General features: G+C 37.1%; 1 protein-coding gene across 3 annotated transcripts in view; it reads left to right on the top strand.

The window, feature by feature from the left end:
• ROS1 (ROS proto-oncogene 1, receptor tyrosine kinase) overlaps window positions 1-22,876 on the top strand; it is a 105,652-nt gene that overhangs the window by 25,641 nt on the left and 57,135 nt on the right. The window contains exons 7-20 of one of the 3 annotated variants that reach the window (XM_069488340.1): window positions 1,309-1,510; window positions 2,150-2,226; window positions 3,626-3,748; window positions 4,036-4,220; window positions 4,964-5,061; window positions 8,676-9,172; window positions 10,524-10,787; window positions 11,569-11,679; window positions 12,777-12,955; window positions 14,854-15,045; window positions 18,456-18,556; window positions 21,361-21,575; window positions 21,895-22,055; window positions 22,439-22,583. In XM_069488340.1, coding sequence (XP_069344441.1) covers window positions 1,309-1,510; window positions 2,150-2,226; window positions 3,626-3,748; window positions 4,036-4,220; window positions 4,964-5,061; window positions 8,676-9,172; window positions 10,524-10,787; window positions 11,569-11,679; window positions 12,777-12,955; window positions 14,854-15,045; window positions 18,456-18,556; window positions 21,361-21,575; window positions 21,895-22,055; window positions 22,439-22,583 — 2,550 coding nt within the window. Of the gene's footprint in view, window positions 1-1,308; window positions 1,511-2,149; window positions 2,227-3,625; window positions 3,749-4,035; window positions 4,221-4,963; window positions 5,062-8,675; window positions 9,173-10,523; window positions 10,788-11,568; window positions 11,680-12,776; window positions 12,956-14,853; window positions 15,046-18,455; window positions 18,557-21,357; window positions 21,576-21,894; window positions 22,056-22,438; window positions 22,584-22,876 lie in introns of all 3 variants that reach the window. The other 2 variants (XM_069488342.1, XM_069488341.1) reach the window with 2 other exon arrangements.

Genomic DNA, 22,876 nt, shown 5'->3' with positions numbered 1-22,876 from the left:
CTATTCTCTTTTAGCTATGGGAATTATATGATTTTAGAAGATGTTATTGCTTTTTAACTGGGGCCTTGCAGAAGATAGTTTCTTAACAAAGACGAGTGATTGTTAGGCAAGGAACACCAGCCTTTCAGGGAGGATTTTTTTTTGTGGGGAAGATCTAGACATTGCGTCTTGCCATGGCATTTAACTTGCTCGAAGTGTAGCAGATCACATTTGGGGGTTGACCCTAACAAGCTAAGTTTTTTGACATCCTGATTCTAATTCAGTGGGAGATATTTCCTTCTTCCCTGTTCATCAAGGTGACTGACTCTGTGGAGCAGAGGAGTGACGTATTGATGTTTGTGTTTGCTGAAACTTGGTCTGAGAGTTGGAGAGGAATTGTAGCAGAGAAACGCTGAGAGAACAATTAAGAGATCTTGTGAAAACTCATCTGAACTCTCTCATTTCTCCCAACTCCAAGTCAGTGGTGATGCAGAGCATTTGCCAAAAAGGTTCAGAGGGAGAGAAGTCTCCTCAAGAGCAAAGTGACATCCATGTGTGTCTTTCTATGTCAAGAGGAAATAAAAGAGTGTGGTTTCAGGGGTTTGGGTATGAAAAGTAGGTGGAGACATGGATGGGAGATAGGCTGTCAGATCATTTGTTTTCCTTTCTGTTCTTTGCCACTTAGGTAGCTCCTAGGGTCTGTGAGTGAGATGTCAATCATGTCGTGGATGCTCCTTTAATAGTGCTGGAGCTCAGTTGGCCTGGACTCTCGGGACCTTGAGAGCCAAGTGAGGAAGCTGTAGTCAGGCCCATCAGAACTGAGGTCAAAAGAAGGTGGAAAAGACTATTCTAATTCCAGCTTATCTGAAACCCACATCTTGAGTTGGAACCAGTCAGGCTACAGTACTCCAGTGAGTGAAAAGGCCCCAGGACTGACTCATGTTAATCATCAACTCCGGTTCTGTTCAGATTCTTTTCTCCTTCCTAACCTGGTTCTATCCCATGTTAAAACTCACTTAGGTATCTAGAGATTTTTGACAAATATTTTTTCTAGAACATTTATCCTATTTGTATACTTCTACAATTAATTTCATATCATTAATTAGAAGTGAGGAAAGTAAAATTTGCAAGAGCCTCTTGGGAAGGTAGTATCACTTAGGGATCAAGGGTTGCAACTCACAGATACCACCTTCCCTCTAGCACATATTTTGAGTATTAATAAAAATATTTCTGTAACTTTTCAAAAAATAAGACCCTAAAAAAATCATATTTTGAAAACATAAACCCTGTCCATTTTTCTGCTCATGATATCACCATTATCTCTTCCAGTTCCTGAAGCTGCTCCCTTCATTAGCAATATTGAGAGCTCAAGTCCCGACACTGTGGAAGTCAGCTGGGCTCCACCTCAATTCCCAGGTGGACCTATTTTGGGTTATAATTTAAGGCTGATCAGCAAAAATCAAAAATTAGATTCAGGGACACAGAGAACGAGTTTCCAGTTTTATTCCACCCTACCAAATACTACCTACAGGTAAGAGTTAAGTGGTACAGAGGAAAATGTAACCCGCATGGCTGCAGGCATGATAATTATTTAAGAAATATGGCCCCAAAATATTTTAAATGGACTTTAAGAAGTGCCACTGACTCCATACTATTAGCCTGAAGTCCTTGTTGCTTATCTGGTTACTAGATTACACATCCTAAGCAAAAAGTTCTCAAGTCTTTCTATTATATTGAGAGGATCCTTATAAATATGGGCTAATAAAAACATTATAAACACCATGAATGCTGTTTTTTTGTTTAACTCAATATAAAAAAGCAGGGAGGTGAAGTGCTGTTAATGGTATTTTTATTAACCACTAGGGGGATTATTTTATTTTTGTTAGCTTTTCTAGCATTTACTAAGGCCTCTTTAAATGAGGAGAGGAATGAGGGTCGTGTAGATAGCAGAGTTCAGGTGTTGACCCCTGTGACCCTCAACTGTTCTCTGGGGAATGCAAACAAGGGTGTGATTGATGGTCATTTTAGTGCTGAGCAGTGGCACCAAGTAACTAGATACGTGCATTGCCACACGGTCCTTTAAATAGAAACGTTATTTCTTCTTCTATTTTTATCTCATGTTCACACCATGCCATGTGAAACACATCTCTCTAAATTGTTTTTGGAATAGGTTTTCTATTGCAGCAGTAAATGAAGTTGGTGAGGGTCCAGAAGCAGAGTCTAGTATTACCACTCCATCCCCAGCAGGTAACAGCCCAGGTTGCTCCTTCTGCTACATGGGAATGAGGGGTGGCAAGGGTGGGTTCAGAGCCAGACGTCCTGGTAATCTGGTAGACCACAAGACCCCACCTCTTCTGCCCAAATGAATGTTCTCTTTTGGCTACTTGGAAAGTTTTCCATTTTAAACGAATCTAAGCATTTGGCAAATTGAAGTAAGTCCTTACATTGAAAATGTTCAGATTAGAAATTAGGAATTTAAAATAAGAATGAAAAAATGTAGGGATTTAAAAAAATGGCCTTAAACACATCCTTGGTTTCAGCTGAAATCACTAGTGATTGTGACTCACATTTATACACTTACGGGAATACATGTAATTTTTCTGCCCTAATACCCATTTTACATTATGTATAATCAAGATTTTTAAATATATCTGGACTTTAGTAATTTACATTTTATCATCTGCCAAATTATCTTGTTATTATTTTGTAAGCACCCTTTTTTGGCCTTGGTATTTTAATGATTGCCTTGAGAGGTTGAATACTTACTGTACGGTGCATAGGTGAGCAAAATTATAAATGAAAATGCTTTCTAGGAAGGACTGGAAATTTTGGGGAAGACTAGTATAAGAGCTTTGAATAACACACACTAGGAGTCCACTTTCTATTTTCACTGGAACCCCATCTGCTGACTTGACTGCCCCTTACTCTAATCTGCACATACTATGCCAGTGGATATTGAATGTCATCTATCACCAGCCTTTAGTTTTTTGGCTGTTCCTAGACTCTAGGAAAGGAGAGGTATTTTTGTTATTCAAGAAGCATGTCCAAAGGGTCAGTTAAATATAGAGCAGAGTTAAGGTTGTTGTTACTGTGATTATTGCATAACATTTATTAATTGCCCTGAAAGTATTTACCCATGCTCCCTGCATCACTCTCCAAGTGAACAGGACATCGAGCAGAGCTCTGCGGCCTTCAAGTTTTATTCTTCTAAGGACTTTTCTCCTATCTCAAAAGGAGAGAGGCTGAAGGCAACACAGAGACAACCAATGTCTGTCTGTCTGTGAGTGTTATGCAATAACCAACTGTGGCCTGGACCCCTGCACCGGGCAAATTCTCATGGCTGAGGTTATGGGCTGAGCTCTTATTGGAGCAAGCCTGTTGAGAATGGTGATACTTCATGTGATGTTATTTTGGGGTTATTTAGGGCAACATACACATAAATCTTACTTGATTGACCCCGTACTTCCTACCCCCAATCATGAAATAATGGGGATTATACTATAGACACAACGCCCTAGTATCTTCAGAGAAAATCTGACCAGTCTCTTTCAAGTCCTAGTCCCCTGGCTTTGGCGGGCGGTATCGATCTTTTTTATGGTAGTGTACATGTGGTTGGTCCGTCTCTCTGCAAATCGTGTTTTCTCAGTTCACGAAGAGGAACAGTGGCTCTTTTTATCCAGAAAAACTTCTCTAAGAAAGAGATCTTTAAAACATTTAGTAGACGAAGCACATTGCCTTCAGTCGGATGCTATACACCACAATATTACAGGTCAGTATATCAGAGAGAAATGATGCCTTAGTGTGAAAAGAAAGACCCAGAATTTCTAGAAGAAATACTTCCAGAATAAAAGATAAGAATATGTCCTAATATTTCTAAAATAAATTCTTCTAATATCTTAATATATTAGAAAAATTTAGAAGAATTTTTCCTAAAATAGAAGAAAGACTTCTATTTTGATTTCTTTATTGAACATTAAAGAAATAAATTCTCATTCTTATAAGTTTTTGCCCTGGTTGTTATATAATACTGCACACGTACTTGCATGACTCTTCTAGGAATATCAGTTGATGTCCACCAGCAAGTTGTTTATTTCTCTGAAGGAACTCTCATATGGGTGAAGGAGGCTGCTAACATGTCTGATGTGTCTGACCTGAGAATATTTTATAGAGGTTCAGGATTCATTTCTTCCATCTCTGTAGACTGGCTTTATCAAACAATGTATTTCATCATGGATGAACTGGTAAGTTTGACAATTTAAAGTGAATAACTAAGTGTTAATATGCGTATCTTGGTATATGTACAAGTAAACATAATTCTCTCATTCAATAAATACTCAAGTACTTACTGTGCTTTAGACATTAGGTTATCAGTGAATGATAGATCTGCCTATAGGAGGGTCTAGACTTTGCCTAGTACCATTAAGTCATTTTTATTTGTGATTTTTTTAGAGTCATGAGCTTATACTAATGATGATTCGTCTTCCATAAGATAGTGGTAGTACCTGTGTTATCATTACGTAAAACTGCCCATCATAATCGAAGTCAGCTGCAAGCATTTTAAATTATATAGTAATCAGGGGTAACTTTAGTGGGTCTCTGAAAATACAGTACTGCTGAAATCCTCGAGAAGACACAGTCTTGAAGTGTTTCCAGTTCTTCTTCTGTGGAAGGTACCGGCTTACCACAATGCTCAAAGGCCATCACTATAGCTGGAAGCCCATAAATTTGGATACAGTTTAAATGTTAAAAATAGTTGAGTGTCTCCACAAGCCAGGAAAATAGGCACTTGTATTTCATCGATGCCAATAGTATAGAAATTCATTAGGCTATAGGATATAAAACTTCTGTTTAAGGGCTTTTTTTGTTTATTTGTTTTGGAAAGCACTCAGTGACTGGCACAATTTCAAGCATGGACCAGATGCTCAGGAGATACTTGTTGGCCAAACTGAATACTAATCCCACTGATGTATTTTTGATTCTCTAGGTATATGTCTGTGATTTAGAGAACTGCTTAAACATTGAGGAAATTACTCCACCCTCTCTTACTGCACCTCAAAAAATTGTAGCGGATTCATACAATGGGTAAGTGTTAGCCTTGTAAAAGATAAATTCTCCTCCATTGGCAATAATCTTTGGGAAACTTGCTTGTTAATGAAACATTGTAGAACCAGATTAGCCAATTTATGTGTCTCATTATAGGTAAATTTAATTAAATCCAGGCAAAGTTTTCATTCTCTAGAGCCAAGAGAAATTTTTTTTTCTTCACTTGATCAACTCCTCTTCTAGTTAAGTGGTTATTCCTCTCTCTTTCACAGCCAAATATGGGAATATGGGAAAGACCTCTTATCTGGGACTCAGAGACCTGGGTTCTAGTCCTGGATTTGTCACTCCTTTATGGTGGGACTCAGGGTCTCAACACACCTTGTGAGAAGCCCTTTCACAGCACCTGTTCCTTTTGCTGAGCAATTCAGCACAAGTTCATCTTTCTCATCTGGTTCTCGTATCTATCAAGAAGCTGATTTAACAAGAGAGCTGCCAGCACCTTAGGAGACAGAAATTGATGGTTAATAACAAGTAAAAATTTTCAGCTACAAATAACTTTTTTTCTCCTGCTACAAATGAAATGGACACATTTTAGCTTCAGTTGTGCAGTTAAATTGCAGTAGTACCTTGAGCAAGTAACTTCACGTCTGTGACCATTGGCTTATCAATACATACAGTGAAGGTAATAATACTTACCCAGTTGGGTTATTTTGAGGATGAAATGAGGTATTTGCCTGGGAATGTATTTTGTGATCTCCAAATGAACATGAATGTGAAGGATAAAAAAATAGAAAATTATATCAAGGTTATTATTTCTCGAATAGGACCAGATAACAACTTAATAACTAATAAGCAAGGCCAATGTTTGTAAGATTAAACTTTTACTTTCTCATAGGAGTAAAGTTGCTTCATTCTGAATGAAAAAAAAATGTAGCCCATAATGTTTTGTTTTTCACAAATTGAACTTCTTGAAAAAAAGATTGCTCATTATTGATATAAAAATCAAGCCTTTCTATTCATATTCATTCACAATTTGCTAGAGATTTATTTTAACATATTGGTTTTGGATGAATTACTGAGTTATAGAATATCTCAGAAAACCTTGTTATATAGGGCCAGACCTTTGGACTGTCTGGATCTTATTCTCCTCATTTGTAAAGGCCTAAGATCTTATAAAATGTAACCTTGTTGGCAATTATACAAAATGACCCATTCTGAGGCTAGTAAATATCACCCACTAAATCAATCATTCACGTGCACCTCAGTGAGGTCTTCAGTGGCTCTTTCTTACCATTAGGATAAAATTGGTTTGTGCTTAGATTTTGAAATGTGTCTAGAAATGGTAACGATAATTAGTATTTACACTTAATATGTGTTCCTAAGTGTATTAACTTCTGATAATTCCTTTAGTCCTTGTTTATCCTAAGAGGTAGGTACTTTTTATTGTCCCAGTTTTATAGATAAGGGAAGTGAAGCACAGGTTGATTTAGTGATTGTCCAAGATCACACAGCTATTTTGTGATAGAACCAGTATTGGACTTCTTGCTCCAGGGCCTGACTTCTAATCATCTGCCTATACCATGATAGAGTTTCTGTAAAAATCAGCATGTAACTTTCAGCAATAGTTTGTAGACAGTGTTTCTAAATTATATCTGATGTGTGAAACAGCTTATTCTTCTGGTATTAAAAATACTTTCTTTTATGCTGTTATTTTTGCACCAGTGAATTATTCCCCTACTGAGTTTGTACTTATTATAAACCTCTGTTCTTCTTCCCTCCGTGGTCCCCTTCTTCCCTGACCCTGGCTTCTCCTCTCCTCTCTGTCCTCCCACACCCTACATGTCCTCACCTTCCTTCTCTTTTCTTTTCTCTTTCAAAGTGGTGATAGGGTTAAAGACCTGTGCTCCCCTCTGCTTCGGTACAATAATTGTAATCTTTATGCCAGATATTTTGTTTTTATCTACTCTGAAATTTCTCCAAATTTCAATTTGGGAAACAAAAGCAGGAAGTTGAGAGCCAGGCTTTTTCTGCTTTTTGCCTGCTATAACCCTTTCTTAAGAAAAAGAACATAGCTTCACATTTCAAAATGGAGCTTAAATCTCAGGCTATTGTTCTAGCAGAGGAGTCTCGAGCATATCAATAAAGATTTGGAATAGTCATCAAGGGGAATAAGAGTGGAACTGCACCACATGTACTCACTGTCAAATTGTTATTAACTGATCAACACTTCAGTGCACATATAGTAATAACATTCATCGGGTGTCGGGCAGGTGGCAGGGGGGAGAAGGGGATGGGTATATTGACACCTAATGGGTGCACTGCGCATCATCTGGGAGATGGACACGCTTGAAGCCCTGACTTGGGTGGGGCAAAGGCAATATACGTAACCTAAACATTGTTCCCCTGTTATATGCTGAAATAAAAATAAATGAATAAATTAGAGAGGATGGAGTTTGAATTTAAAAAATTTCATACTTTGGACCATTAACTCACTAGGCCAAGAAAAACTGATTTTAAACTTAAATGCCTTTGGACTTTAATTTGCAAAAACTTTTACTCATAAGGGCAAAATAATATGATTTGGACTTTAATATATTTGGAATATAATGCCTCTAAATTGTGATACATTAACAAGAGGGTGTTTATATTAAAATCTGGGTCATTTCTGCAAAAAAAAAAAATAGTGGAACTAAATAAAAACAAGGAAAATGACTTGACAGTTGTGATGAGAGGTCAGAGTGCTGCCAATCCTTGGGGTTGTAATAAGAATTTTCCCCACGCAAAAGTATACTTTTGTCAGCACCTGTCTCCATGATCACAAATTCTAAATTAGCTACATTCAAATTAATGGTTTGATGTTTTAGTTAAAATTTTATTTACAGATTTGATTATCAATGAAATATTTTGGCAGTATGTTTTCTTTTTCATTATTGAAAGATCATCCCCCTTGTTACTATGAGATTTGACTCCAAATTAAGTGTGTTTCTTTAATTCTTCCATTGACTCCTTTCTCCTGATTGCTGGGTGGTCCTGTCCAGCTGCTTTGGTGACTTGTGGGGTATTTTTTCATAATTTATAAAATGGTAGCTCTAATGCCTGACTCAGTTGTAGACATTAAAAAAAAAGTTTAGTCCATTACAAATGTGGTTATGCTAGATAGTTGTAGCAAAATGATAACTGTGCAATTTTAAAAAATAAATGGTTTAAATGTTTTGCTTTCTTCCATTTATCATTCACGATTCATGAGAAAATTTACTGCCACAGTTAGAAGTAAGAATGTGTGCATTTTGGAGGAAAGTATTTTATAGTAAATACTATGTTTAGCAATGTAATTTATATATATTATGCTTTTCTTTAAAATCTTTAAAGACTCTTTCCATTCTTAAATTCTATGATTCCTTAAAAAGTCATTTAGAATAATTGAGACTACGCATTATAAATTAGGCTGAAATTTTCCAATGTTCTAACTTCTAACTTAAATGAATAGAGCATATCTTTAGTAATTACTTTTACCCTTTTGCACCTTGGAAAATCCTATACTTCGCGACTCTAGAGATAATGGTTCCGATTGTGCAACAGAATAAGCGATGAGCTGAGGTCATTCCTCGACCTTTGCACTGATTCACATCAGGCTTCTTTTGTTCCTATGTTAGGTATGTCTTTTATCTCCTGAGAGACGGCATTTATAGATTAGATCTTCCTGTGCCACCTGGCCGGGAGGCTCAAGCTATGCGTATTGTGGAGAGTTGCACATTAAAGGACTTCGCGGTGAAGCCACAGTCCAAGAGAATCATTTACTTCAACGACACCGCCCAAGTCTTCATGTCAACATTTCTGGATGGCTCTGCTTCCCATCTTGTCCTACCTCATGTCCCCTTTGCTAATGTGAAGAGCTTTGCTTGTGAAAACAATGACTTCCTTGTCACCGATGGCAAGACTGTTTTCCAACAGGATGCTTTGTCTTTTAATGAATTCATCGTGGGATGTGACCTGAGCCATATAGAAGAATTTGGATTTGGTAACTTAGTCATTTTTGGGTTGTCCACCCAGCTGCACCCTCTGCCCGGTCGCCCGCAGGAGCTCTCAGTGCTCTTTGGCTCTCACCAGGCCCTTGTGCAATGGAAGCCTCCTGCCCTCGCCATAGGAGCCAGTGAGTGTGCTGTCCCCAGGGTGGTTACTGGCTTTGCTGCTGGAAGGGCAGGGAAGCTTGAACTGCTTGGCATTGTGATTTAATTTCGAGAGCCCCATGTAGTTAGTCAAAGACCAGACACAGCCACTTAGCTGAAAAAATGTGTTTATACACTTGTTCTGCATTTATTAGTTTTCCATTAGGAGAATGTCTATACCTCCCATACATATCCCAACAGAATAGTTAGAACACTGGTTGAGTGTCCACTAGGAACTAGGCACTGACATTCTAGTCAGAGTGAATAGCTAGGGAGATAGATACTTGGGTTGAGATGTTTGTATCCATTGAGATCTTGCATGAATTTGAGCACTACCCTAAAATCCTCTGTGCTTAACTCTCCAACTCTGGAGAGGCAGTTTGTGTGGTGAGTTAGCAGGTGGACTCTGCAGTCAGCCGTCATGGATTCAGATGCTGGTCTTGCCACTTACTTAAGCAGAATGACCAGGGACAAGTTACTTAACCACTCCATGCCTCAGTTTCCACAACTGGAAATGGGAATATTAATTATATCTTTTCATGGGATTGTCATGCAGATGAAATTAAGATACATAAGTAACACACTCAGAACAATGTCTAGCCCAGAGGTCAGCAAGCTTTTTCTATAAAAGACGGGCCAGATAGTAAATATTTTCAGCTTTGTGGGTCAGCTGGTCTCTGTCACGGCTACTCAACTCTGCCTTGGTATCATGTAAACAGCCCTAGATGATATGTAAATGAATAACTGTGGCTATGTTCCAGTACAACTTTATTTACAAAAACAGTGGGCCAAATTTGGCCTGTGGGCTATAGGTTGCCAAACCCTCCTTTCCTAGATAATAGCAAGTATTTAATAAACATTGGCTATTTTTTCTTTAAGACAAAATTAATTATGTCTATTTGCTGTATATCTCAAAGGTGGCTAAAAATGAACAGTCAATTTTTTTTTTAATTGATTGGGCTTTTTGGAGGGAGGTACTATACAAACACTGGGAATTATTTGAGCGATTCATCATTAAGCATTTTTTATTAAGAGCCTGATTATACCTGTTTAGTGTTGTAGAGAACCCCTCTGACAACTCCATGCAGCTAAGCATACATCTTTGACTAAAGAGCAGTCCAAAAAACAAAAAAAACAAGCAAAAAGAGCAGTCCTATTTGTTGGGCATGATGTCTCCTCAGTGGAGCAAAATGACCTGCATGGAAGGAAGGGACGCTGCCTAGCCTTATTGATAAACCAGCCCTGGTGATTAGTGGGGTGACAGGTACTACTGCCCCAGTTACTCTCCTATTTGAAATGAAGCTATAAATGAACTTACTGATAATCCTTGGTTAGCCCTTGTGGACGTCATCCTGGTCAGTGATATTGTTAAACTCTTCTATTTAGGCCCTTCTGCCTGGCAGAACTGGACATATGAGGTGAAAGTATCAACCCAAGACCTTCCTGAAATCACTCATGTTTTCTCTAACATAAGTGGGACCACGCTTAATGTACCCGAGCTGCAGAGTGCTACGAAATACAAGGTTTCTGTGAGAGCAAGTTCTCCCAAGGGGCCAGGCCCGTGGTCAGAGCCCTCCGTGGGTACTACTCTGGTGCCAGGTGAGAAAATGTTCTGGATTTAGGGAGCGATTCTGACAAAAAGAGGCTTAGCCCACGTGTCCTTTAAAATTCCTGGCCTTAAATGTGGTAATTGGAACGAGAGTATGTTGCCCTCTTGAGTATGTGTTTACGGTCTGAGATTAGGAAAGCAAATAAAGCACTGTGTGATATTTAATTAATGTTTCTAACCTGGTATTTTAAACTTTCCAAGATATTTTTGAGGAAATACCATCATTTTCTTCTTCTTCATGGGTTTCTTCTTTCTCATGGTTTATTAAACATATTGCACTGCCGAACTCCGAAGGTCTTGCCGAGAGAAGTTGAGGGCTGTGAATTATGCTGAATTCTGTCCTCTTGGCTGGAGGCCGAAGGAAGGATAACTGTACCATTTACACTACTATTGTTCTCGCAGTTGCTTCTGGGTGTTCTGAATGCGACCGTGACAAACAGTAGCCAAAGCCAAAACCAAAAACCAAAAATCAAAACCAAACAAACAAACCCCCCCTCCAAATTCTGCCATGACCATGTACCGTCCTAGAGGCAACACCCCCATATATCTCCCTTCACATTCAATTTCAAATATTCATGTAAAAATCAGAAAATATGTTTAATATGATAGATCATTCTATTAAGCAGATAACAATTACTCATATCCTTCCACAGTGTTTTTCAAAATGCAGATATTCTTTTACTTTATAAAGAAAATCTTAGGGTGTAAGATGAGTACCTAAAAAAGTATGCCTTTTGTGATATTTCTTTTAATTTGTTTTTTACCAAACAGCTACCGAACCACCATTTATTATGGCTGTGAAAGAAGATGGGCTTTGGAGTAAACCATTAAATAGCTTTGGCCCAGGCGAGTTCTTATCCTCTGATATAGGAAATGTGTCAGGTAAACACCAAGCCTTTTCTTCACTTGGATGACAGGTTTCTACTCATAAGACTTCCCATGATATTCAGTAAATCAAAAGAATTGAGTGTTTTCGTATTAGGTCAATAATGAAAGGGAAAAATATTGACAACTATACTGCCAGTGATACTGTTAAGAAAAGGTCAGTTCTTAAGTATGAATTTTATTAATTCATAAAACGTGAGGTTATTTATTGATTTATGCCCACTTCAGAAAGGCTGTGATACAGTGCCCCTGTGTTAATCTGTCAAAGTTGTCTTGCAGTCATAGCCTATCTTGTTCCACTAAAATGGTTATACTTAAGTAATTTACTGGGGGTTTCCATAAGACTGGAGCAAGACACTGTTGTATAGAGTTCTAAATAATGTGTAAGAAAGAATCGGGGGGGGGGGGCAAGGGCAATATACGTAACATAAACTTTTGTACCCCCATAATATGCTGAAATTAAAAAAAAGAAAGAATTTGTTGACAAAGGGGATTATTAAGTAATGAATGGGTAACGTTGCCTAGAAGGCATTAGAAGGAAGAAAAGTCTTTATTCTGGGGTCATGTAACAGTGATCTTGCCTGAAGGTGACATATTCTATAATTCTCTAATTATATTATCTATTTTCTTGGCCATTTCTGACCAACATAGGAGCTGGCCTTAGGATATAGTATATCCTAATGGAAAGGATGCTCCTTTGGAGTTGGCTTGAACCTGGGTTCTCCCTCTTTTCATCTGTGAGGTCTTGAAAGAATAGGTAATCTCACCTTGTCTTAGATTTGCCTCTCAAAAATGGGGATGATTCCTGCTTCAAAACTTTGTTTCAGGAGTTAGGAGAGATATGTAAAGTGCCTGGGACAATGTTTGGCAAAGAGGAGATGTTCAATGTATATTAATTCCTCTCCCCTGTTCCAGGGGTTAAGATTTTGGGATAATATTATTGAAATATTCTTGACAGATCCTTGAAGTTCTAGTGAATGTCTAGGTCAGTATATGTTTTAAAATTATAATGAGGTACATATGTGATTGTTGGCTCACCATGTTTTTGTTGGCATATGTGAAAAATAACTGCTAATGATTTACTTTGTTTTGAGACATGGATTGGTATAACAACAGCCTCTACTACAGCGACATGAAAGGTGATGTTTATGTGTGGCTGCTGAATGGGACGGATATCTCAGAGAATTATCACATACCCAACATTGCAGGAGCAGGGGCTTTAGCTTTTGAGTGGCTGGGTCACTTTCTCTACTGGGCTGGAAAGACATATGTGGTGAGTTGAAGCCTGGCATTCAGGATGCTCTAGAAAAATGCTTACCCACTGCAGTGACTTGCATACATTTTCATGACTTTTTTCATACTTGCATATCGCCTAGGCTATTACTTATTTAATGTTTGTCTTTAAACCTGCTCACTTTTAAAGTGTGTTTATGTGTAAATGAAATTTGGTATCACTATTTGTTTTACTAGTTATGTATTTTCAATACATTCAAATGCTCCCCTGAGGGTCAGTGTCTTGGCAGGAACACGGAGCACTCCAAAGGCATGATTCAAGGAGACTAAGTGAAGTGACTATTTTCAAAGGTGTGGACAGGGCTGGGGAAAATGGACAAGGGATGGTGAAGCATCACCAGGGTTAGCAAGCATGGTAGGATATAACCCCAGGTGTGAAAAGGCAAGAGGCAGAAGCGGGGGAATGTGGTGAGAGCTGTAGCTGTAGGGGAGTTGCTGATATGAACTGTGACTCTACGTGTGGAAGCCCAGCCACTATCAAGATGCCTGGTCTGGCGAGAAGTGAGCTAAGGGAAAACGTCCCCCAACTCCTCTTTCCTCCTGCCATCTGATCTTCTGCCAGTGATTCCCTTGGCTGAGCCTCACCAGAAGCCAGAGCACATGGGAGCCCCACTGATACAGTCTGTAGATATCAGCCTCTGGGGGAACAGTAGGGTGGAGAAGGGTGGAAGGTAGACTTTGAGGAAGAATGAAGACATCCAGAACACCTGTGTGGTGGTACACTTTGAAGAGAAGGGTGGTGGTTAATGATGAGAACACTGGCCTCACAGATCAAGAAATATGGTACTGAAATCATTTTCTAATCAGAAGGGTGCTTGTTGTCCATTTATTTGTTCAACAGTCATTTATCTGCTATCAACATGTTGAAAGCCTTGAGAGTAGGCATAGTAGGGAATATAAAGTAAATAGTAGACATAACTCTGCTCTTTTTAAAAAATATAATAGCTTTGTTGAGGTATAACTCATATACCATAAAATTCATCCTTTTATTATGTTGAATTCAGGGTTTTTCAGTATTTTCAGTGTTGTGCAGCTATTACCACTTGTCCCTGCTCATTTGATGAGATAAAATACATACACAAAATAATAAAAGGAGCATATGAGGCAGTGTATTAGAGGCAAAGCAATATGGTATAGTCTGAATCTGTAAGTGCCAAAGATGTGCAGGCAGAATGGAGTTGAGTGGGGCTAACCAGAGAATGCTCTCTAAAATAGGTTAGTTAAAAATAGTTTTGAAAAAGGAAGTGGAAAGTGAATATAAAAATGGTGTCAAGTATTAATATTTGCACTGTCTCTTATAAAACTGTTTAACTCCAGGACAAATTATTTGCTTAACCCAGTTTATTCATGAAAAAATAGGGAACAGAAATCCCGTATAGGCTTTATGTGAGGATTACAGGAGCTCATATTTTAAATATAAAAAAAATAGTGCCCGGCACATTATAGGGCCTCAATAATGATGGTAATTAATATTAGGGAGATACACTGATAGGCAGGAGCAAGGAGAGATGTCATTATTTATAAGATGCACACATTTTTTTCAGGAGTCCAATTGAATGTATTCTTATCCAGCAGTGTTTTGATTGTCTGGATGTATAATTACAAATAGCAAGTATTTTAACTCAAAATGAATTCACTTGCCTTCTTTTTGGAGACATGAAAAGAGATAAGCTCCATGAGGGCAGGTGCCATGCCTGCTTGCTGTTACGTTTCCGAGGTTTAGCACACTACTACCCAGCACATAGTGCTGATGGCTGTTAACATCTGTGGTTGAATGAATGAATGGATGAATGTAGCAATTTACTAATGCAATAAATTATTCTGGAATAACGATATCATTTGAAAATCATTAACTGACCACACTATTATGTTTTGTAGATACAAAGGCAGTCTGTGTTGACAGGACACACAGACATTGTGACTCATGTGAAGCTGCTGGTGAATGACATGGTGGTGGATTCAGTTGGTGGATATCTCTACTGGACCACACTCTACTCAGTCGAAAGCACCAGACTAAATGGGGAAAGTTCCCTTATACTGCAGGCACAGCCTTGGTTTTCTGGGAAAAAGGTAACAGATTAAAAGTGAGAATTGATCATTTCGTAATGCTAAATGGTGCTACTCTATAGTTATGATAATACTGTCTCTGCTTAGTGTGAGTAGTTAAGATAGAATCTTAAAGGAAATACTGTTATAGTAAGATCTTGGTATAATAAAATTTCTCTGAGCCTTATTTGGTGGTCTTAATTGATTACATAAATTCAAATATATTAATACTATGGAGATTTTTGTAGTTTGCTACAAATCCACACTTAAAAGCATTTTAATTTCTTACTGTTTTTATAGTCTTAAGGACTTCTATTGAGTATTTCAGAGCTTCATATTGGGTGGTGATTAGGTGTTTTATTATTTTCAATCAGTTTTGGGTACTGACTATTCTAAAAACTATATGACACCTAGGTGAATTATTTGATTTCTCTGGGTCTATTTCCTTATCTGAAAAGTGGGACTATTAGCTATTATCTTACCTCTTAGAGTTGTTATAAAGATTAAATGAGACAATTCATGTGAAGTAGTGGGAATAGTTCCAGGTACATGGTAAACGCTCAATAGTTAAGCTTTTATTGTTATGACCCAATCTGGAAAATACACCTTATGTAGGAATGTTTCTAAAGCAAATGTTACTTTTACTTCCTCAACTTCTAGAAGCAATATCTATTTTTCTTAAGCCTATTTAGCTACCTCCTAGGTATCCATCTCAATTTCTGAATTTTATTTTTTATCATAATAGTAATATATGTCCACTGTAGAAAGCTTAGAAATTATAGAAAAGTATTAAGAAGAAATAAATCATTTACACCATTTCTACCTAATACCTCCCTTAATTTTTCTTATTTTAAATCTTTTTTTCTGTAGAGATAAAATATATGTAATACAGAATACCAGATCATTTAAAAATATGTATATATATGAACTGATTTTTTAGTCACTTAATCACTAATTCCAATAGGATACCTGGGCTATAATTGCTAGGATATGTAGAGACCTGGTTTGTATATGCAGATTATAACACAGATATTTTAATAGACACAATTTATGCACCATATCCAAAGATTAGTCATTCTTGTCAAATAATAAAAAAGTTCCTTAATTCTATTTTGGAGCCACTTAAGTCTGAATACAATGAGTATATTTTTTACATCTCAAATATAATTGTTAGGGGAAAGCTCTTTCATTTTTTAAAAGTACATGGAAGATAATATGTATCTCAAGAGTAACTTCCTCCCCACCCCCGGGGCTCTGTCAGTAATCTTCCCACTGCCCTTATAGATATGGTTGAGTATTTTCACTAGCCAGGATAAAGCTCTGGCGTGACCCTGAGGACTTTTCCATAAATGAGTGAGTCATTAGGTGCCTCAGCAAGTTTTGGGATGTTTCTTTAAATTCCCATTCTAAACCCTCTCCCAGGCTGGTGAATGGTGTTGCTGCTTCTGCAAATCTATAAACTGGTTCCATGGTTTGATGTCTGATGCGTCTGCCTCCATTAGTGCTAGTGGATGTTTTGAAGGCAAAGCTCTTCATGCCACTGTTGTTCATTTATGTCACTCACAGAATTATCATGCGGTAATAAAATACTTTGTAATCAACAGATATAATGAAATACAATCAGCCGATTATTTATAGAAAGACATGGTTATTTGTGTAATGAAAAAGGAAAGTGAAGTAATAGATTCATCTAAAGCGAAAGGATACTTTTTATCATTATATGATGAGTTCCACTCATAGTATATTGTACATTTTACCAAAGAATTAAATTTTTAACATAAAAAATCTAGTTTGGTTGAAAGAGTTTATTTCCAAGATATGGATGTTATTAGACATAACAATGGTTACCAAAGATTTATGGAACACCCTCTGACTCGGTTTAAATGTGAGGCTGCTGACTGATGTAGAGGAGTGGGATAATGATCTGACACCTGGATTTTACTTATGTTATACTTGGAATAATTTGTTGTATTCTAGCAAAAGGAGTTGTAGAATCACCTTTTTAAAAATAGATGAAATAGAGTTAATTTGTAATGTAGAAACTCCAGTGCATCTCATTATAAATACCAAACAAGATTAATCTGATTTCATGTTAACTGAAAAAAAATGATAACTCTCTTTTATCATGAAGCAAGACATGATTCAACTCTGAAAAAGCTGGCAATTTCTAGAATAGGTTTTTACCTTCTGGGGAAGGAGTTTGTTGAATTTTCTGGGGGATAGAAGGCTGTGATTTCTATGACAGAAGGGCTCCTGCAGTCATGTGCCTTATGACTGCTTCTTTGCAGCAGTGTAACCTGTCAGGAAGTATTTGTAGTTCTTGGACACCTTATTGTACTCTTTTCACATTTTTCACCAGCTCGTTTTCGTTTAAATGCTACATCTTGCTAAAGATGTAGTCATCAACTTAAATCCTGTCTGGTACCTCTCAGCCTCTAGGTCTGCCACAGGGAAACTCCACTACTCATACCAGGTTCCTAGCAATCTCAGCTTATTTGAAAAATATCTATAAAGCCCAAGGAAAGCAAAAGGTTCTTTGGTAACTTTTATCTCATGCACTCGATTTCATAGAAGAAGCAGCCTTTCCTCACCTACACAACTGGATGTATTAATAATATTAAGATATGGATTGCAATAAGAAGATAAAGAAAGAGCAGTAAGAAACAGTTTTCAGATGTCATCTGGGAGTAGGGCTTTATACACACATGACTATTAAATTTTAACATATAAACACCCTGTATGTATGATCTTTGTAAAGTATATCAGATTTTTTTTTGTTGCAATTAATAGAAAATACAATTCAAAATAGTTTAAAGCATTGGTGGCACACTGGAATTATATGAGGAGTTTTAAAACATGCTGGAGACCAGGTTCCAGCCCCAGAGATCAAAATTTGATAAAGTGCAGCCTCGAAATTGAGATTAAAAAAAAGAACTCCATAAATGATTCTAATGTGCAATATTTGAGAACAACTGGTTTAAACAAAGGTAAAATCAATTGGTTCATGTGGCTAAAGAATCTAGAGCCGTGGCTAGCTAAAGCCATAAAGGCAAGGCTTGACACAGGCTCGATGTTTCAGATTCAGTAGAGCTGAAGTGTGGTTAAGAATTTGTATTTGTATGAAGTTTCCGGGTTGTACTACTGTTGCTGATCCAGCAATCATACTTTGACAACCACTGGAGCTAAGTACATAAAAGTGAGTACCAGATATTCCCTGCCTTTTGGAGAATTTTAGGACACCAGTGCTTATATTCAAATAATGTAGTAATAGGCACAATCACATAATCTTTGTATTCAGCAAAAGGTAAAAATCACTGAGTTTATTATTCCAAAGAAGAAGTTACAGAGAAATCTGTAGTTTAAGTGTTACTTATTCACAAAGATATGCTTCAAACATACATTTGGTTCATTTTCTTACCTTATTTTCTATTTAGATAATTGCTCTAACTTTAGACCTCAGTGATGGGCTCCTGTACTGGCTGGTTCAAGACAGTCAATGTATTCACCTGTACACGGCTGTTCTTCGGGGACAGAGGTAAGTGGTATCCCTTAAAGGCAATTGGATGAGAAGAAAACAACTTGCCCCTCAGTTATGTAAATGATAATGCATGAAAATTCATTTATTCTTTCAATAAACATTTACCAGTTATCCACTGTGTTACAGCCATTGTGCTTGTGGGGATAGGTAGGTTTGTAAACAACTCATTACAGTAGAATATGGAAAGTGCTGTGATGAGTGCCATGGAGACACTGTGGAGAATGCTACTCAAGAGCCCAGGAAGTGTGTGGGTAGGTTTCTCTGCTTCTTAACAAAGTAGTGTGTACGTTATAGAGTAAAGGCAGAAATCTTCCTGTGATGTCACAAACAAAAGCTAGAGAGTGGAAAAGACCACGAGTTATTCTTGACTTAAGTCCTCAATCTAATCCCTCTGTTCTGCTCTTGTTGGTATCTCTACATCTTCTATATTAACATTGTCAGATATTTTTTGTATAAATTTTATACTTTTATTGTTTAAAATTGGTATAATTTACATAATGTGAAATGCTCAGATTTTAAGTGTTCCATTATATCAGTTTGACAAATGTATTTTAAGGCATAGAACATATCCATCATCCAGAAAGTTCCCTGTGCACTTTCTCAATAATCCGCCCCCCCCCAGAAGTATGCAGTTTTTGTGTCTGCCTTCTTTTACTTGGCATAATACTTTTTGAGATGAATCTCTTATGTTTATTAGTTTTTCCTATTTATTGCTGAGTAGTATTCCACTGTGTGAATATGCATAGTCTGCTTATCCATTCCACGATGGACATGTCTTGATGGACATTTGGATTGTTCCTGATATTGCTTGTCATGAATAAAACTGAATATTTGCATACAAAGCTTTTTGTGGATTGATACTTTGATAAATACCCAGGAGTGATGTTGCTAGGTGATAGGGTAGATATATATTTGTATTCTTAAGTAGTTGCCAAACAGTTTTTCTAAGTGTTTGCACCATTTCACATTCTCATAAAAAATGTGTGAGAGTTCTGGTTGCTCCATATCCTCCCAACAGTTGACTTTGGCAATCTTAGTTTCACCATCCATTGGTGTTTGTAGCAGTATATCATTGTGATTTTAATTAGCACGTTCCTGATGGCTATCAACTTTGATCACTTTTCCATTTGTTGTTGGTCATCTATGTGTCTTCTTTCATGTTGTGTCTGTCAAGTATTTTTCTCATTTTTAACTGGCTGTCTTTTCATTATTGATTTGCAGGAGATCTTTGTGTGTCCTATATTTAAGTATTTGGTCAAATATATGTGTTGTGAATATTTTCTCTCAGTGTTTGGCTCACCTATTTATTTTCTTGGTTGTGTGTTTTGATGAGCAAAAGATTTAAATTTTGATAAAGTCCAATTTGTAAATTTTTTTTCTTTTTTGGTTGGTGCTATGTTTTCTACATGAAATCTTTGCCTATCCAAAGGTTGTGAAGATTTTATACTATGTTTTTTTCTAGAAGCTTTATTGTTTTAGCTTTCATGATTAGATCTATGATCCAACTTAAATTGATTTTGGGGTATGGTGTGAGGTGGGGGTTAAGATTTTATTTTTCTTTCTATATGGATATCTAGTTGTTCTAGTACCATTTGCTGAAGGGATTTTCCCTTTATTTAATTGCTTTGGCATCTTTATTGAAAATACTTTGAATGTGTATGTGTGGGTCAATTTGACACAGAATTCACCCAGATGCAGAATTGTTAGTATTGTTATATCCACAATTCATAAGTCATTAAAGGAGAGGTTAAATTATTTGCCTAAAGTCAAATATCTACTAATTGGATGAGCTGAGTTCCCTGCAGTTCTGTCTGTTTCTGAAGCATCACCCACACTGCAAATTCATTAATTCACAGTGGGGCATAGTTTATTTAGGAATGAGAATAACCACGAGGGCATAGGCCATGCCCTCTTTGCGTTGTGTGAACTGGGTTAGGTGTGAAGTGACTGCTTGAAGAATGAGGAATCTGAGTGAATGTTGTTGGATAGACCAGAAGGATGCCCACCCAGGCTGGTGTCAGAGTTTATGATGAACTCTGTTCATACAGAGCTGTTCTGTGTCTCTAGGGCCTGGAGTCCTCCTGGCCAACATGTTCAGGAACTGTCATCCCTGTCAATTCTGGATAAATGACCACAAATTCTTGCACTTTGGGTGTCTCCTTTTTTTCAAATCTCTCAATATAATAGGCTTTCCTTTTAAAAGTCACAATTGTACCTGAATCCTAACTCCTGCTATTTCCAGCATGATTTACTGCATTGACCTTGGTTGGTCTCAAAGTCCTTCTGCCTCACACCTATAGGCTATCTTTCAGCCTTGTGTACAGATGGAAAATTTATACTTTACACATTGTTTTTTACTGGTTTCATTTCTGAATAATAACCTTATTTCCAAGTCCTGTACCTTGCCTCATGTCTTTCTTATGCTTATGCAAGTGTTGTAGGAGCACATAGAATAAACCAAAGATGTGATCTCTGTACTAATCGAGTAATGAGAATTCAGGTTGTCCCTTTGACTTAGAGTTTTAACAAAATCACAAGTCTTTTTTAAAAGCTGAAACCTGTGTAAACAATCTTAACTATTGCAATAATTTACTTTAGCTCTACTATTTTAAGAAAAATGTAAAAAATCAACTTAATATGAAACTAAAAATAATAATAATTATTATTATTGAAAGTATTGTCTTTCCTTTCCTCGTACACACACACACATACTCACAAATACATATTCTCGGGAGGACTTGCATGGACCAGCTCTTCCGCCACTTCAGACGCACACACTGATCGGTGTTGTGTTTTAGCAGTGTTGGGGATACCATCATCACAGAATTTGCAGCCTGGAGTACTTCTGAAATTTCCCAGAATGCACTGATGTACTATAGTGGTCGGCTCTTCTGGATCAATGGCTTCAGGATTATCACAACTCAGGAAATAGCTCAGAGAACCAGTGTCTCTGTTTTGGAAGCAGCCAAATTTAATCAGTTCACAATTATTCAGACATCCCTCAAACCGCTGCCAGGTACAATATTTTATTCCTGCCTACCCTTTCTCCCCACATCTTTTGTTAAATAAATGGTTAAAATTGGAGTTTTTCTTAAGAATTATGTTTTAAGAGGAACAAGGCTTTTAGTAATTTCTGTTGGTTTTCTTGCAGTCAGTTTAATCTTAACCCAAAGTTGTAGCCTGAAAAAGATCATTTTTAGGATTTATTAAAGGAAAGAGAAATTTTGTTTTAGTTCTAATTATCAGTAATTTTCATTGATTTTCCATGATTTCTATATTGATCAGTAATCCTAAATCCTTTCTCATTCTATTTCTTTCTTTTTTTCATTCCTTAGGGAATTTTTCCTTTACCCCTAAGGTTATCCCAGATTCTGTTCAAGTGTCTTCATTTAGGATTGAAGGAAATGCTTCAAGTTTTCAAGTCCTGTGGGATGCGCCCCCTGCAGTGGACTGGGGTATAGTTTTCTACAGTGTGGAATTTAGTGCTCATTCTAAGGTATGGTGTTGGTTCTAGTAACTTCCATTTCCCAAACAGACTGTACCATCAGTATCAGCCCCCCCCACACGGATTTGTACTTTCTTCACTGAGCCAACCCCATCTTTGTCATTCCCATGGCATTCGGTTATTAAGATTGTTCCCAAAACACTTGTTTACAGCCAGTCTCTGACTGCTTAGTGCTAACTTCTGTGTTGGACATACTTTAACTGGTCTATGTGGTGAAACATGGGATTGACCAAAATCAGCATTACTAAAATTAGCATTTCCAAAATTGCAAATTTTGATTTTACATGTGAACCAAAGTTTGGAGATCTTAATTAGGAATGAAATATTTTATAATTCTCCCTCTAAGAAAATAATGTTTTGTGCTTATATTTTAGTTCTTGGCTAGTGAACAACAGCCTTTGCCTTTGTTTACTGTGGAAGGGCTGGAGCCCTATGCCTTATTTAATCTTTCTGTCACTCCTTATACGTACTGGGGAAAGGGCCCCAAAACATCTCTATCACTTCGAGCACCTGAAACAGGTACAAGGGTTAAAGATCTCTCTTTTTTTGATCTCTCTTTTTTTGAGCACAAGACAGAATCTCACTTTCTATGAGCTGGAATGGACAGTTCATAATATTTTAAAATAACTTTCAGTTTCATAGATGTGTTTAGATTCAATACCCTTTCAATGACTTTTTGGAGATTAGAATAGCACCATTAACATAAATTTACATAATTTATTCCAAAAGACTATTTCAAAGATTTCTTAATGACTGTTTCATTTGATTGTAGTGATATATAAGATGTGGAAACATGTTTTGGATAATTTATA

This window comes from Eulemur rufifrons, chromosome 15 (genome assembly GCF_041146395.1).
Source record: "Eulemur rufifrons isolate Redbay chromosome 15, OSU_ERuf_1, whole genome shotgun sequence".
Taxonomy (NCBI): Eukaryota; Metazoa; Chordata; class Mammalia; order Primates; family Lemuridae; genus Eulemur; species Eulemur rufifrons.
This window is presented reverse-complemented; position numbering and strand designations above follow the sequence as displayed.